The 17,219-nt window shown below is 35.9% G+C and overlaps 1 protein-coding gene across 2 annotated transcripts in view; it reads right to left on the reverse strand.

Moving 5' to 3' along the window:
- The window catches only part of MNAT1 (MNAT1 component of CDK activating kinase), a 209,348-nt gene that overhangs the window by 111,921 nt on the left and 80,208 nt on the right, over positions 1–17,219 (reverse strand). For both annotated transcript variants that reach the window (XM_044231026.1, XM_044231025.1), the window contains exons 5-6: positions 15,331–15,471; positions 9,504–9,629 (exon numbers count right to left, since the gene is read on the reverse strand). In XM_044231026.1, the coding sequence (XP_044086961.1) occupies positions 9,504–9,629; positions 15,331–15,471 (267 nt within the window). The remainder of the gene's footprint in view (positions 1–9,503; positions 9,630–15,330; positions 15,472–17,219) is intronic.

Here is a 17,219-nt window from a genome sequence, read left to right on the forward strand (position 1 = left end):
GTGGTGTTTAGAACACCATCTTATCTGAAAAAGCACCATATTCCCAGCCTTAGATTCTGACTCCTAATTTTATGACCCAACCAATGCGGCTTTTTTCCCTCCCAAAGATTGATGGGGTACCTGGGTGGCTCAGCCGGTTAAGCGTCCAACCCTTGATTTTAACTCAGGTCATGATCTCAAGGTCATGAAACACAGCCCTGTGACTGGCTCCATGCTGGGCACAGAGCCTGCTTAAGATTCTCTCTCTCTCCCTCTACTCCTACCCCCCCCCCAAAAAAGACAAGTCTAAGACTTAGTTACTTGATTTTCTGTATGGATATTTAATGATTTAACTACACAAATTAGCAACAAATGAAGGTAAAATCCTGGTTTTTTGAAGTCTATTCAAAAAGATCTTTTCTGATCGCAACAAATACTATTTAGCTATTTATGTCAAGCATTGTGTATTCCTCTGATCGCATTTGAGATCAAACTCTTTGTTAAAATGTTACATTCTAAGAATGATGTAATCAGGAATAGTAGCCAATCTATTCTTTTGGGAAAAAAACAAGAATTACTCATGAAATGAAGAAGAAATAGAAGACCCTAAAATTATATTGCTGGGATTTAAAACAATGAAATTAAAATAGCTAATGCTTGACTGGGAAACAACACTGGAACTCTTACTTTAAGAGTTCAGGGGTGGGGCGCCTGGGTGGCTCAGGGGGTTAAGCCGCTGCCTTCGGCTCAGGTCATGATCTCAGTGTCCTGGGATCGAGTCCCGCATCGGGCTCTCTGCTCAGCAGGGAGCCTGCTTCTCTCTCTCTCTTTGCCTGCCTCTCCATCTACTTGTGATTTCTCTCTGTCAAATAAATAAATTTAAAAAAAAAACTTAAAAAAAAAAAAAAAGAGTTCAGGGGTGCCTGGCTACCTCAGTTGGTAAAGCATTTAAAGCTTGATCACAGGGTTCTAAGTTTGAGCCCCCACACTGGGTATAGAGATTAGTTAAAAAAAATAAAATCTTAAAAAAAAAAAGACTCAAAACTATCACCGCTGAAAAGATAAAATATATATAAAATGAAGTTTCCCCTGGGGCACCTGGGTGGCTCAGATGGTTAAGTGTCTGCCTTCAGTTCAGGTCATGACGTCGAGGTCCTGGGATCAAGCCCCACACTGGGCTCCCAACTCAGTAGAAAGTCTGCTTCTCCCTCTCCCTCCACCTCTTGGTACTCTCTTGTCTCTCTCTCTCTCCCTCTCAAATGAATAAATAAAATCTTAAAAAAAAAAAATGAAGTCTCTCCTATTCATGCATAAGACCGTGATTAAGTGGAAATCTCTAAGAAAGTCAAGTCACAAATTTACAAATAATTTTCTAAGATTCTACCCTTAATATGTCCCCTCCCACTGAGAGTTTAATTCCTAGGAAATATAATTCAAAGGATTCATCATGTATAATATATGTAAACATCCCTAACCAAAATCTTTCATTGTCTCAACTCTACATATCTCAATACATAATAATTAAATCCTAATTTCTTACTCATTATATTACACCAATTTTTAGCCCTTTATCTTCCTCTGGGTTTAATAAATAAATTTAGTCTTCTCGGTCACATCTCAAAGGATCTAGTTCTAAAACCCTTTATCACATTTGTATGTCTTCCTTGGACCTTCTCCAAGTTCAGTATATCTGAGTTCACTTGTTGTGCTGGACATTCTTTAAGTAGAGCAGATCAGGAAAAGAAAAAGTCATTGTGCTGGCTCCTGTCCCTTACATTACCCAGTCCACACAATTAGCCCACTATTAGAAGCAATAACTCAAATCCTAGCTCTTTTTAAATCACAAAGACACCTGAAGTAGAACTTATAAATTCTGTTTCTTAATATCCTCATTAATTAAATAAAGAGGTATAACAGAAAGAGAATGAGTCTTAGTGTCATCTTTTAAATGTGATCTAACTTCTTTGAGACTCAGTTTTCACATCTGCAAAAATAAGAATACCATTTCATGGAGATATAAAAACAAAAGATGACAACCTATGTTGAAAAGAACTATCAAAAGTCACAAAGTCCTAAGCAATGTTAGCATCCTTACCAACACTTGCTCAATGAAATCAACCCCTGGGATATAGGTGCTCAATAAATGTTACTTTCATTCTGTATTTTAGGATTACTTATGCAAAGAGTATAAAAACATTCACATAAACAGTGGATTCTCATCTACATTTTCTTCAGTCTCCCCATTCAGTAATCTTAATAAATTCACATAAAAACTGCAACATTTAAAATTTTCACCTGCCATTGAACCAAAAGCTGAGTTGTTACAGCAAACAAACAATAATAATAGGTACTCTATCATACACTTAAGTTACATGAATCTCAACAAGCATTAAAGTAATTAGATCACCTACCATACACCATATTAAAAAAAAAAAAATTCCAGGTGGATAATAAAAAAGTAAAACAATAAAGGCATCAAAAGATACCCTCAAGAAAGTGAAAAGAAATAAGTCACAGAATGAAAAAACTCTTGTTTTTTCCTAAATTGCTTGTGGGTTTTGGAGGGCGGGGGGGCAGGTAAAAAAAAAAAAACCACTTTCATTTCTCAGAACAGGTTGGAATAGAAGTATGAAGTTGTGCAAAAGATTACAAATGCCAGGGCGCCTGGGTGGCTCAGTGGATTAAAGCCTCTGCCTTCGGCTCGGGTCATGTTCCCAGGGTTCTGGGATCAAGCCCCACATCAGGCTCCCTGCTCAGCGGTGAGCCTGCTTCCCCCTCTCACTCTCTGCCTGCCTCTCTGCTTACTTGTGATCTCTGTCTGTCAAATAAATAAATAAAATCTTAAAAAAAAAAAAAAAAGATTACAAATGCCACTACTGAAATCACACAACCAAGAATCCTTATCCCATCCGAGACAGCAAATAATTTTTTTAAAGATTTTATTTTGAGGTAATGTCTACACCAAATAATGAGGCTTGAACTCACAACCCCAAGATCAAGAGTCATATGTTTCACTGACTGAGCCAACCAGGTGACCCAGCAAATAATTTAAATTCCAACAACACATATGATTAATAAAAGGCTTAGATCCAGAACATATAAAAAAACTTCTACACATTAGCAAGTCTTGATCAGACATTTCAGAAAATAGGATAGCAAATGCTCAGTGATCAGCAAAATAAAATGCAGATTAGAATCACAATTCAAACACTACTAAATATCCACCAGAATAGTAAAGCTGGAAAAGACAGAAAATCGTTAAGTGTTGACAAAAATGTGGAACAACAAGAACATTGCTGGCAGAAGTACAACTGGCAAAAACCACTTTGGAAAATGATCTGGCAACATTGCCTGAAATGAACAAACATATTCACTATGACCTGATATCTCTATTCTTAGGTAAATAGCCACCAAAACAATGTGTGTAAATGTGCACCAAGAAACATATATTAATATGTTAGCATAATTCATAATACCAAAAACTCAAAGGGATCCAATCATCCAGCAACAGTAGAACAGATAAATAGTAGTATATTCCTCCAATATTATCCAATAATGAAAAGAGGAAAAAAAGAGCCATATGCAAAAAACATGGATGAGTCTCACAAATATAACATGAACAGGCCCAACATTAATCAGATTAAGACATATATGCTTAGATGTTAAAGCTATTTGTAAGAGCAAGAAGAAGCCATAAAAGAAGAATGACTACTTTGGGGGCACCTGGGTTGCTCAGTCAGTTAAACATCTGCCTTTGGCTCAAGTTAGGATCCCAGGGTCCTGGGATCAAGTCCCGCATCAGGTTCCCTGCTCAGTGAGAAGTCTGCTTCTCCCTCTCTCTGTTCTTCCCCTCATTCATGCTCTCTCTCTCTCAAAAGAAAATTTTAAAAATCTTAAAAAAAAAGAAGAAGAAGAAGAAGAAGAGTGACTACTTCGAGGAAAAAAACAGGTACTAACCAAGTCTGAGTCGTATGGCAGACTTCTAGAGCACTGACAATACTTTTTTCTTTTACCTCTGTGATAGTTACATCTTAATTCACTGAGCTATATATTTTGGTCTGTGTACTTCTGTGTACAAAAGTTGTAAGAGAGGGAAGAAGAAAAAAGAATAAACAATAAGGTCACAACCTTTTCTAAAAAGATACCTGAAGTATTAAAGTAAATGCTAAGGGTGGTTGTGTTATGGACACTGGCGAAGGTATGTGCTATGGTGGGTGCTGTGAAATGTGTAAGCCTGACGATTCACAGACCTGTAGCCCTGGGGTAAATAATAGATTATATGTTAATAAAAATAATTAATTAAAAATAACAGGGCAAAAAAAAAGTAAATGCTAAGAGCAAATGAAAAACTGATAGCAAATAAGCACATGAAAAGATGCTCAACTGCACTAGTCATCGGGGACATCCAAACTAAAACCATAATGGAAATAATATTACACACCTGTTTAGAATGCATAAAATATTTTTTAAAGATTTATTTATTTATTTGACAGACAGAGGTCTCAAGTAGGCAGACAGGCAGGCAGAGAGAGAGAGAGAGAGGAGGAAGCAGGCTCCCCATTGAGCAGAGAGCCCGATGCAGGGCTCGATCCCAGGACCCTCGGATCATGACCTGAGTCGAAGGCACAGGCTTAACCCACTGAGCCACCCAGGCACCCCGCATAAAATACTTTTAGAACACAAAATACTGTGCATTGACAAGGAAATAGAGCAACTGGAACACTCATAAAAGGTGGGTGAGAATGCAAACTGGTACAGCCACTTTGATATAATTCTCCAATTTCATTTTTAATATTTAGCCAATAGACACAAACACTTACGTACACACAAAACTGCATGCAAATGTTTACAGCAGCTTCACTCATAATCATTAAAAAACAAAACACAAATCCAAATATCCTTCAACTGATAAAGAAAGAAACTGGTTACTCAACAAAAAGGAACAACACATGCATGATCTCAAATACATGTTGCTAAGTTAACAAAGCTTGACCTAAAAGGCCTGTATGTATGATTCCATTTACATAACATTCTAGAAAACACAAAACAGTAGAGACACAGAACAAACCACTGGTTGCTAGGGGACTAGAAGTACAGGCTGACTGTACTTGAAATGAAACAAAGGAATTTTGAACAAAGGAATTTTGAGAAAGGATAGAACTACTCTATATTATGACGATGGTGGTAGATATACAACTGTATATTTTTGAAGTCCCTGAATATCAAAAAGAATGACCTTTAATATATACTAATTAAAAATAAATTTTAAAAAATTTTAAAACATTATGGTCACAGAACTACCACGGATTTATAGAAGAATCAAAATAACAAATTCATCATAAAATTCCCTCAAATTCAGGAATCTTAGAAATCTGTTATTGCCTAATTATACAATGTAAAAAAAAAAAACCTTTATGTAATTCACTTAGATATTTAACTATAATAATAACAATAAACATTACTGATGGGGCACCTGGGTGTTGCAGTTGGTTAAGCAGCTGACTCTTGGTTTTGGCTCAGGTCATGATCTCAAGAGTCATGAGATCAAGCTCGGCATCAGTCTCTGCACTGGGCATGGAGCCCACTTAAGATTCTTTCTCTCCCTCTGACCCTCTACCTCTCTCTCAATCTTCCCCCAATTCTCCCTCTCTTTAAAAAAAAAAAAAAACTGATAACATTAAAGATACATTTGGTTGATATTTTGTATATACATTTTTAATCCTCAAATAATCATAGAAAGTAAAAATTACCTCAACTTCACCAATGAGGAAACAAACTCAGAAAGAATAAAGAAATATCTTACCCATGCACAGACACCTAGTAAGTGGTAAAGCTGAAGTGTAATGCCCTTGTTCCTGAGTTTTTCCACGCCTATTTTCTTTTCTCTGTACTGTCTCTTAATTCAAAAGTTTTCATAATTCCTTAATGAATAATTTTTTTCTTCATATTATATAAAAATGTATTAATACTTCCTAAATTTCTAAATTTAAAATTGATCAGGGATATTTTATATTATTCAGGTACTCATATACTCATAATCATATAAAACAAAGTTTAAATATGCAGCTTCTGCCCTCAAGATGTTATAATCTAATAGGCGGCACACATATGACAAACAAGATAGGCAATTTTAAAAATCAAAAAACAGTAGCTTAGTGAGTGGGTGGATAAGTCGTTAAGCATATGCTTTCGGCTCAGGTCATGATCCTAGGGTCCTGGGATCAAGTCTGCTTCTCCCTCTGCCCCTCCTCTCTGCTTGTGGGCCCACGAATGCTTTCTCTCTCTCCCTTTCTCTCTCTCACAGAAATAAACAAAAGTTTAAAAAAAAAAAAAAAAGGGTACCTGAATGGGCAGTTAGGAAGAAAAAAAGGGGTGTGTGAGTACCTTATAATAAGATAGTTCTAACTGCTTCTTCCTATATCTTGCATCATCGTCATTCACTACTTACATATAAGCGCATCATCGTCATTCACTACTTATATATAGGCAAGTGTGTGTGTGTGCTTGTGTATACACATACACATAAGCAAACATATTCAAATACAGTATTGTTATTAAACAAACTGCTGTTAGATTAAGAACAGAACAGTTTTTATTTTACCTTCACTCTTTTCTGCTCTGATGTTCTTCCTTTATTGAGATCTAAGTCTCTGCCTGTATCATTTTCCTTAGCTCTAAAAGAACTTTTTTTCATATTTCTTGCAAGGAAGGCCTATTGGCAAAAGACTCCTTGTTTGTCTGATAATCTTTATTTCTCCTTCACTTTTTAATTTTAGAAAGAGAGAGCATGCATGCATGAGCAGAGGGGAGGCAGAGGGAGAGAGAATCCTTGAGCAGAGGCGACTCCCCCCATGAGCATAGGAGCCCAAGGTGGGGCTCATGCCTATGACCCTAAGACAATAACCCAAGCCAAAACCAACACTTGGCTGCTTTACCAACTAAGCCACCCAGGCACACCAATTTCTCCTTCACTTTTTTTCTTTTTTTTAAGATTTGTATTTATTTGTCAAAGAGAGAGAATGCACAAGCAGGAGGAGAAGCAGACAGAGGGAGAAGAAGGTTCCCCCGCTGATCAAGTAGCTTGATGTGGGACTCGTTCCCAGAAACCTGGGATCATGACCTGAGCAGAAGGCAGCCACTTAACCAACCAAGCCACACAAGTGTCCCTCTCCTTCACTTTTAAAAGATAATTTTGTATGGTACATTATTCTAAGTTGGTGATTTTTTTCTCTCATCACCTTAAATATTTCATTCTACTCTCTTCTTGTTTGTGTGGTTTCTGAGGAGAAGCTAGATAAAATTATTATCTTTGCTCTTTTTTTTTTTTTTGACAGAGATCACAAGTAGATGGAGAGGCAGGCAGAGACAGAGAGAGAGAGAGAGAGAGAGAGAGAAGCAGGCTCCCTGCTGAGCAGAGAGCCCCATGTGGGACTCGATCCCAGGACCCTGAGATCATGACCTGAGCCGAAGGCAGCGGCTTAACCCACTGAACCACCCAGGCACCCTATCTTTGCTCTTCTATAGACAAGGTATTTTTTTCCCCTCTAGTGGCTTTTTTCTTTATCTTCGGTTTTCTGATTTTTGAATATGATACACCTAGGTGTAGTTCTTTTGGCATTTATCCTACTTAGTATCCTCTGAGCTTCCTGAATCTTTGGTTTGGTATCTGATAAATTCTCGGTCATTATTGTTTCAAATATTCTGTGCCTTTCTCTCATTCTTCTCTTTCTGGTATTCCCATTATGCATGTGTTACACCTTTTATAGTCGTCCCATAGTCTTTGGATATTCTGTTCTGGTTTTGTCTTTTTCTCTTTGATTTTCAGTTTTCAAGAAGTGTGTTGATGTACCCTCTTGCTCAAAGATTCTTTCATCAGGGTGTCTAGTGTACCAATGAGCCCATCAAAGCTAATCCTCATTTCTGTTAGAGTTCTTTTCTCTAGCATTTCTTTCTGGCTCTTTCTCAGAATTTCCATCCTTCTCCTCACCATTGCCCACTTTTCTTATATGTTGTCTACTTTATCCATTAGCACCCTTAGCATATTAATAACAATTGTTTTATATTCCCAGTCTGATTATTCCAACACCCCTGTCATATCTAAGCCTGATTTTGATGCTTGCTCTGTCTCTTCCAACTGTGTTTTTTGCCTTTTGGTATGTTTTGTAATTTTTTTTTTTTTTTTTTGACAGCCAAAGCATAATGGGCTAGGCAAGAGGCACCACTATAAACAGGCCTTTAGCAATGTGGTGGTGAGGTGTGGGGGTGACAGAGCATTTTATTGTTCTATGATCAGGTCTCAGTCCTTTGGAGAGCGTGTGCTTCTAAGACTGTGAACTTCACAAGTGCTTCTCAACCCATCCCACCTCCCCTTAGGCAGGGCAGGATGGTTAAAGTAGGCTGAAGTTGTGTTGTTTCCCTTCTCCCATACAGAAGGCTTGAGCAACTGGAATAGAGTATTTCCTTTCCCCCACATCAGGCAGGTTATCATAAACTCCAGTAGTTTAGACTCTGACAAAATAGTTTCTCCTGTGGGTAGGCCTTAATAAGAAGAACAAAATGCTCTGGTATATTTCAAAATTGTTCCTTTTTCCTTTTCTCTGCTAAAAGCAAGAGGGGATTTTTCTCTAATATTCACTGAAAAAATGTGATAGAGATGCAAGAGGTAAAAACTCACAAAAGTACAGGGCCCTCAATAAGTGGTTCCCCCGCAGAGGTCTGAACTCTTAGGGCTGTCCACAATGAGCCTCCAGCAATTTGTCAGTTACAATTACGATAGATTTACCTATACCAGCACTAGTTCCCCATGAGGTTGCTACTCTAGTTAAGTTGTAATTCACTGTATTCTCTACTGATCTCTCCAATTTTAAGGGCAGTGGTTTGCCTCGTGACCTCTCTTCAATCATGGATCTAAGAAAGTTGTTGGATTTTTCAGTATGTTCAGCTTTTTACTCATTGTTAGAATGGGATGGCAATATCCAAGCTTCTTACATGCCATACTGGGAACCAGAAGTCTGCCTTTTCTTTTTAGAATGTTTTTCTACAGGGTGCCTGGGTGGCATAGTTGGTTAAGCAGCTGCCTTCAGCTCAGGTCATGATCCCAGGGTTCTGGAATTGAGCCCCACATCAGGCTCCTTGCTCAGCAGGGACCCTCTTTCTCCATCTGCCTGCTGCTTTCCCTGCTTGTGCTTGTTCACTCTCTCTATCTCTGTGTCAAATAAATAAATAAAATCTTTTAAAAAAAATGTTTTTGTACACTACCAGCTTAAAAGTTTATGTAGAATAAGAAAAAAACTCGCAAACCCAATATCATGTACAACAAATTGTGCTGTGTACTTTGAAAACAATTTATTACTTTCCTTTTTCCCTTTACACTGCATGTTTTCACATTTCTACATGTCTAGCCTAGATCAGATAATGTTCTTAAACATCTGAACCTTCCAATTTAACTGTAGAAATCAATATAAAGTTATAAAGTGCGATCCTTAAAATACATTCTTCAAACAAGTAATTAAAATAGAGCTTACCATTTTGATGCCTGTGGAAAATGTCACTGGTTTTATAGGTTTTGGTTTCTCAAGTTGCGTTTCCAACTGGGTAGATCTATCTTTATGCTGAGCCAAAAGCAGAGCAACAGGGAGATCAGAACTCTCCTGTAAGAAAAGTAAAAGTGCAATATGAAAGTTAAAAAGGAAAAACTAATGAGCAACAAGTCTTTTATTTTAAATTATGCCTTTTCATAAGCATTTGATGTCAACCTAAATATTCACTTTATGGAGAACACTTCACAAAAAATTTTAACAGTCCATAATAAGAAAAGGCTGTTTGAGATTCATAAATCAAAATAACCTGCAAAAAAGTATTTTTATAAAATCCACATTAAAGACAATATAACAGGGCCTTATTTCATCTAGCAAAGCCAACCGTATTTATTAAACTAAAAAAAAATTAAGAGCTAATCACAAAAAGAGTAATACAAAGTACTATAACTTAGATCAGATGTTTATCTAAGACACATTCTTCTACCAGTGAATTCAGACCAGTCTGCAATTGTTTCCTATTAGATTTCACCTGAGGCTGTTTGGAAATGATCCTTGTTCTGTTTTGCACAACGGAATAATTGTTAACTACAAGCAAAAACATATTTATTTTCTCCTTTATGGACTTATTTTTAGAAATTAACTCTAAATTTTCTTAATTAACAAAATGATAGTAAATATTTCTAATATCTTATACTGATACTAAATCAGAGCTACTATTTACACAAATCTGCACACATACATATTAATAACAAGCAAATTACTAAAAATTTTTATACACGGGCTTACTTATCCTGTTTAACATGAAGTTCTCCTACATGTTTAAAGTGCTGTAGCACTAAGGTCTAAACTAAATGTATGCAGACCCCTTCCTTTTTGAGTTTTCAGTTAAATAAAAACTCAGAAACACATGCAGAAGAAAGCCAAGAAGGAAGGAGATAATATATACAAACACAATACTTTATATGTGTAAACAAAAATGAAGGTTACAAACACATTTCTATCTCCTATACCAAGGCTACCTACAAAAAACACATATTCTTCAAATGGCCTACAGATTTTTAAAATAATAAATACCTAGACTTTAATCCTTAAAGAAAACTATACTGTTAAACATTTCATAGTATGAAAGTAAAAAATATAGCAGAATCTCAGTTTCTTTCCAAATCTTACAACTTAAGAATATTTTTAAGGCACAAATGTACTTAATTAACATAGTTAAAGAAACTGTTTTAAGGCTACAGTACAGAAGTAATTTGAGTAACGAGTAATTTATTTGAATAGAATTGTCCTAGAATGCATTTGTACCTAAAGATTTGGTAAAAGAAGTGCTTTGCAAGAGAAATTTACAAAGATTAAATTTTTTTTAAACAGAAGAACACAAATTGTATTTATAAAATAGAGCCTTAGGGCCTTTAGCAATAAAAAAGGAGAATGAATGAAAGATACTATGAAAATATACTGGAATATCTTTCATATTCTACAATAAAGCATTAGTTCTGCATTAGTAACAGTATAATACTGTGAATTTCTGCAGCTATTCTAGATTTCCATTAAGAATTTTAGGACACTTGGGTGGCTCAGTGGGTTAAGTCTCTGCCTTCGGCTCAGGTCATGAATCTCAGGGGATCGAGCCCCGCATTGGGCTCTCTGCTCAGCAAGAAGCCTGCTTCCCCCTCTCTCTCTACCTGCCTCTCCGCCTACTTGTGATTTCTCTGTGTGTGTGTGTGTGTGTGTGTGTGTGCGCGCGCGCGCGCGCGCGGCAGTCAAATAAATAAATAAATAAATAAATTGGGGGGGGTATAAAAAAGGGGCGCCTGGGTAGCTCAGTTGGTCAGGTGTCCTACACCTGATTACAGACCAGGTCAGGATCTGAGGGTCATGACAGTGAGCCCCACACTGGCTCTGTGCTCAGTGAGAAGTCTGCTTGTCCCTTTCCATCTGCTCCTCCCCACAAGAATCTTAAATAAAATGTAAAATTAAGAGATTTTAAATGGGCTATGGCCCAAAGTACTTTTTTTTTTTTTAAAGATTTTATTTATTTATTTGACAGAGAGAGATCACAAGTAGGCAGAGAGGCAGGCAGAGAGAGAGGAGGAAGCAGGCTCCCTGCTGAGCAGAAAGCCCGATGTGGGACTCGATCCCAGGACCCTGAGATCATGACCTGAGCCAAAGGCAGCGGCTCAACCCACTGAGCCACCCAGGTGCCCCCCAAAGTACTTTTTAAAAGCCATTACTAGGGCACCTAGGTGGCTCAGTGGGTTAAAGCCTCTGCCTTCGGCTCAGGTCATGATCCCAGGGTCCTAGGATCCAGCCCTGCATCGGGCTCTCTGCTAAAGGGGGAGCCTGCTTCCCTTCCTCTCTCTCTGCCTGCCTCTCTGCCTACTTGTGATCTCTGTCTGTCTAATTAATTAAAATATTTTATTTATTTATTTGACAGACAGAGATCACAAGTAGGCAGAGAGGCAGACAGAGAGAGAGGAAGAAGCAGGCTCCCCGCTGAGCAGAGAGCCCAATGTGGGGCTCGATCCCAGGACCCTGGGATCATGACCTGAGCCGAAGGCAGAGGCTTTAACCCACTGAGCCACCCAGGTGCCCCTGTCTAATTAATTAATTAATCAATTAATGCCATTACTATCTTTTCATATGTAAAACCTAACAGAAGAAAAATAAATTTCTTTGGCATTCCTTCTCAATTTAGAGTATAAGTGGATTCAAATGCTCTTCCATACCTGGTATTTACTCTAGTAAGTGAATGTCCTTGTGTAAAAGCAAGATGATGTGTTCACTTCAAAAATGTTGCTAATCAATACTTCGGCCTGTTTTAATCCTGCTTTTGCTTTCACATAGAAAAGGGCCTGAATATTAAAATGTCTTAGTAATACAAATGAAATTTAATAAAAAATAAACGTTCTAGGAATCTAAAACAAATTTTGACATTAAGGCATACAATTTACTTCAATCTGCTTTATTCTATTTTAGCATTCAAAACGCCAAAGTCTGAAAATCTTTGAGAATGCTAAATAAGAATCAAGCAGGAGCACTAACAACAACAAAATCTGCAGAGTAAAATAAACTGGGAACATACATGCTCTCAGGAATACATAAAATGCAGATTCAGCTTTGCAAGTTATTTAATTTTTCTTAGCTTTCCAGTCTATCTTGAAAGGTTCTCTAACGTACATTAATTGCCTGAAGGTATACTGTTTAATATTTAAAGAAATTTTAATAAGACTGCCTGTAATACTCATTAAAAGCTTTATAATGACCAGTTTTTAAAGATTATTTTAACTGACTTTAAGCAAGCCATCTGGCAAACAATATTTCTAATAAAAATCAGCTACTACATTTGACAACAATATTAGCCCTTAACAAAATTTAAGACCTAACTGAAGAGAATTTTCAAATAGGAATATAAAAAGATTTAATAAGTCAGGACCTGTTTAAAAATCTTTTTCCAAACTGTAAAAAAAAACTGAATTTACAGTTAGGATTAAATAAATGGACTTTTAGGCAACATTATGGTAAATGCTAAGCCATAAACATTAAGACCATAACATTAAAATCCTGTCACATACAGTATAATGTAATGCTTTTCAAAGGTTAAAAAGTGACCATTAGCACAAAAACCAAATCCCAAAACAGGAGAAAAGGTTCTATTAAGTAATACTTTTGCTTAAATTAGATCCAGAGAATAATTTTAGGATTTAAGCATTCTAGACATATTTACAAATGCCAATATTATCTTTTTTATAGAATCTAAAAGATGAACAAACATAGAAAAAGAAATAGAATGTGCTTTTTCACTTATTAGGGATTTAGGAAGATAAGAAATTTAATAAATACTTTCAATTAGTCAATAAGGACTAAAATATATAGTCATATTTTAACAAAGAAATTTAATTATTATAAAAAATTAAAGTAACAGAATTTTTAAAATTAGGAAACCAGAATTCAAAACATGCTGATATTCTAGAGCAATCTGTTATAATTAATTGTTCTAATGAATACAGTAAATTGCTAAGGATTATTTAACCACCATGTTACATGATCTAAATAGTGAAGAAAGTATGTGCAGTAATGACTTGCAGGTGAAGAAAACAGGAAGTAGTTGGGGGGGAGTCTCACAAAAACCAATATTAACTCCAGATTATACACAATGTACATACAACATTGGCAGTTTCACATCTTGCTTCATGCTCCACTGAATTAAAGGGGAACTTCGTGCCAACAGCAGCTCAATGAGGCAGCAAAACTTAGTACTTTGAGGACTAAAAAAAATATGCAAGAGCAATTGCTATGCAAAGCTTGCTAACCTCAAAATTAAAGACTGTATTAGATGCAATATTTTTTAAATGCTAAACTGTATTTTCATTTTATATCTAAGTTCTATATTTACAATTAATTCAATTAACTGAACAAAGGAGAAGGGTTACCAAGGAAAGTGTGTTCCTCTTTGTATAAAATGATGGGGAAAAAACATTTCAATAAAATAATTTTAACATCAATATTTACTAATTCATTCTTTAAAGTTTTTAATTTCTCACAAGATAACATCAACAAAAAATGTGAAACACGTGTCATTTCAACTGTTAAAAGCCACTACTGACACTTAATATTTTCAAGAAAAATTAATGGAAATTGCTAAGGAAAATACCGCATTCTATTTTATATGCTACTATCTTCTTAGAAAACAATTGATAGTGCATTTATACAAAGTAGATAGGGTTTATGATAAGCATTTTCTACCTAAGCCTCATTAATGCCCTCTTACTTTTCCATTACTTTCTCACCTACTTCTAATTTAATTCTTGCTTTCTCTTTTTATACCTGGTTAGCTAACTTGTGGCCAAAAGAAGAATAGAAAAATATAAACATTAAACATTTACCCATGTACATCATAGAGAAACACCATATCAACTAGACCAAAGAATTAAAGTCGTATGTTAACACAACATAGAAATTAATTACATGGACAGACAAGGAAAGGGAAGAATGCATTTTCTGGAGAGGACCATTTCTACTGTGATTTTTTTTTTTTTTTGAAGATTTTATTTATTTATTTGTCAGAGTCAGTGAGCACAGGCAGACAGAGTGGCAGGCAGAGGCAGAGGCAGAGGGAGAAGCAGGCTCCCTGCTGAGCAAGGAGCCCGATGCGGGACTCCATTCCAGGATGCTGAGATCATGACCTAAACCGAAGGCAGCCGCTCAACCAACTGAGCCACCCAGGCATCCCCCTCTACTGTGATTTTAACAGTATCACCCTAGCTTATAAGCATCAAGTAATATATTTTCGAATCTGTGACACACTTCATAAACCTTAGTTATTATTACTGCTGTTATCTAACAATGGTGAATACTTGGGGAGCTAACTATTGGGAAACACAACTAACAAAACACTGCCATTTCTTTGAAAATGGCATTTTCATTTGCTCATGCAAAAATATGAAACACAGTTCTCACAGAGTAACTAGAATCACTACAAATTTCACCATGAAGCCAAAGCACTTGAAAATGAGCTAGTTATAAAAAAGCCAGTATTAATCAGGAGAAAATTGCTATGAAAACAATGAGTTTCAGTTAGTAACCTTAAAAACACATAAAAAACCTATTAATAGCATACTGTCTTACATCAGTTATATTGCTCTTCCATCTGAAAATAAAACAGATATTGACAAAATGTTTTTTTTAATGAACAAACAGAAGCTGAATATACCAGCCTTGAATATACCAGTAGAAATGCCACTTAAATGCCATTATCCAGCATAATTAATAGGAAAGATAAACTCTGAGTGCACTTAGCATTAATACATACCAGTTCATCTAAAAAAGCCTGCTTATTCTTCCTTTTTAGAATCTGCTGCCGTTGTTCTTCTTTTTGTATGAACAGTCTTCTTTGTTCATTTTCCTGTCTTTCTACCTCTAAAGCTTCTTCCAATTCCTCCTGTTCCCGAGTCTAAAACAGAAATATTTATATACAACATGGAATAAATTTAGTAACCAAAATCAATCCTAACTACACTCTGACACTATCCTTTTTAGAAGCAAAAAACATCTAGTCACTTACAGTTTAACAGAGCAGTATCTCTACTCTGAGGGAACTAGAGTTCATTTTAATTTAATGTGGACATTGTACTGTCAAAGAGAATGACACTTTATTTTTTTTTAAGATTTTTACTTATTTGTTTGACAGAGAGAGACACAGAGAGAAAGGGAACACAAGTAGGAGAGAGGGAGAGGGAGAAGCAGGCTTCCTGCTAAGCAGGGAGCCCGATGTGGGGCTCAATCTCAGGACCCTGGGATCATGACCTGAGCTGAAGGCAGAGGCTTAACCCACTGATCCACCCAGGCACCCTCAAGTCATTCATTTTAGAAGACTTAACAAGAAAAACAAAACCAAAAACCCAACAAAACAACAGAGACAATCTATATACAGAGCTACTAATGAAACACTCCATCAAAAAGATTGGCTTATTTAATAAGAAACAACTTCCAAAACATTCCAGATAATGAAAACTTATCACTGTACTGAATTTCTTTTTCCTAAGCTGAAATGTAAGTCTTCATGAGGCTAGAGTTTCAAATAGCATTTAAGGGAAGTTGTAAGAAACTGAAGTTATTTTTTAAGATAAGCATATAAATTTGTGCACTGAAAAAGTCAAAATTCAAAGCTAATATGAATGAACCACAGTTCTACTTATTCTCCTTTTATGGAATTCCTCAGAAATATTAAATAATTGCAGGCTCTGAAATTTATTCCAACTCTAAGTCATACTTCAAAGCAATAATATACCTAGTCTTTGCTCTTTAATTCTGATGAATGAAAAATACAGTAAAATCTAAATGGCTTTATGTTAAAGCTCTTTTTTTTAATTTGACAGAACACAGAAATTATGGCACCTCAAGAAAATACAAAATGGAGGAAGACAACATAATAGGTTTGAGCATCATGAATACATGAACAACAAAGACCTCAAAGAAAAATATATTTTTATATAAGTAATATATAAAACCCTCTATTAGATTTTTTTTCAATTCATACATTAGATAAACAAAGTTCTCAAACAAAAAGATGTTTTACCTACAATTAAAACTCACTACTAGATCCAAAATTCAGTTTAGCATCTGGTCTCCCAAAGCTGATCATACTCCTATATTCCTTATGTCCACTAAGTACATACCTACATCTTAGTCAACTCCATTTAAAACCATAAATTCATCTCTGTTTACTCCCTCTCTGCTCCCCATCCCCATTCCCCTTAAATCAGTTGCTATATCCTATTAGCATCTCTCCCTATAATTTTACAAACTTTTCCATTTCATAGCAAACTTGCCATTATATTGGCAAGGTTGCTACTCTAACTCAGTAGAAAAGAGAATTCAAACTTGATATAGAATAATTAGTAGGAATAAATGTAAAAGGTTAGGGGCTGAGATATGGAAGTTAGAAAAGTAAACTACTTGACTGGAGACATATGAGCAGAAAAAGATAAGTCTTATAGTAAAACAGAACGGTGAAAACAGAATTGATAGAGGGTAAACTCTCCTTGCAGTGATACAGGACACACAGAGAAAGAAAAGATTTCATACACAGTATTGTGGGTTAAATGTATCCCCCCAAAATACATGTTGAAGTCTTAACCCCTTGTACATATAAATGTGCCCTTATTTGGAAATAGGGTCTTTGCAGATGTAATCAAGTTA

Source organism: Neovison vison, chromosome 13, assembly GCF_020171115.1.
Source record: "Neovison vison isolate M4711 chromosome 13, ASM_NN_V1, whole genome shotgun sequence".
Classification (NCBI taxonomy): domain Eukaryota; kingdom Metazoa; phylum Chordata; class Mammalia; order Carnivora; family Mustelidae; genus Neogale; species Neogale vison.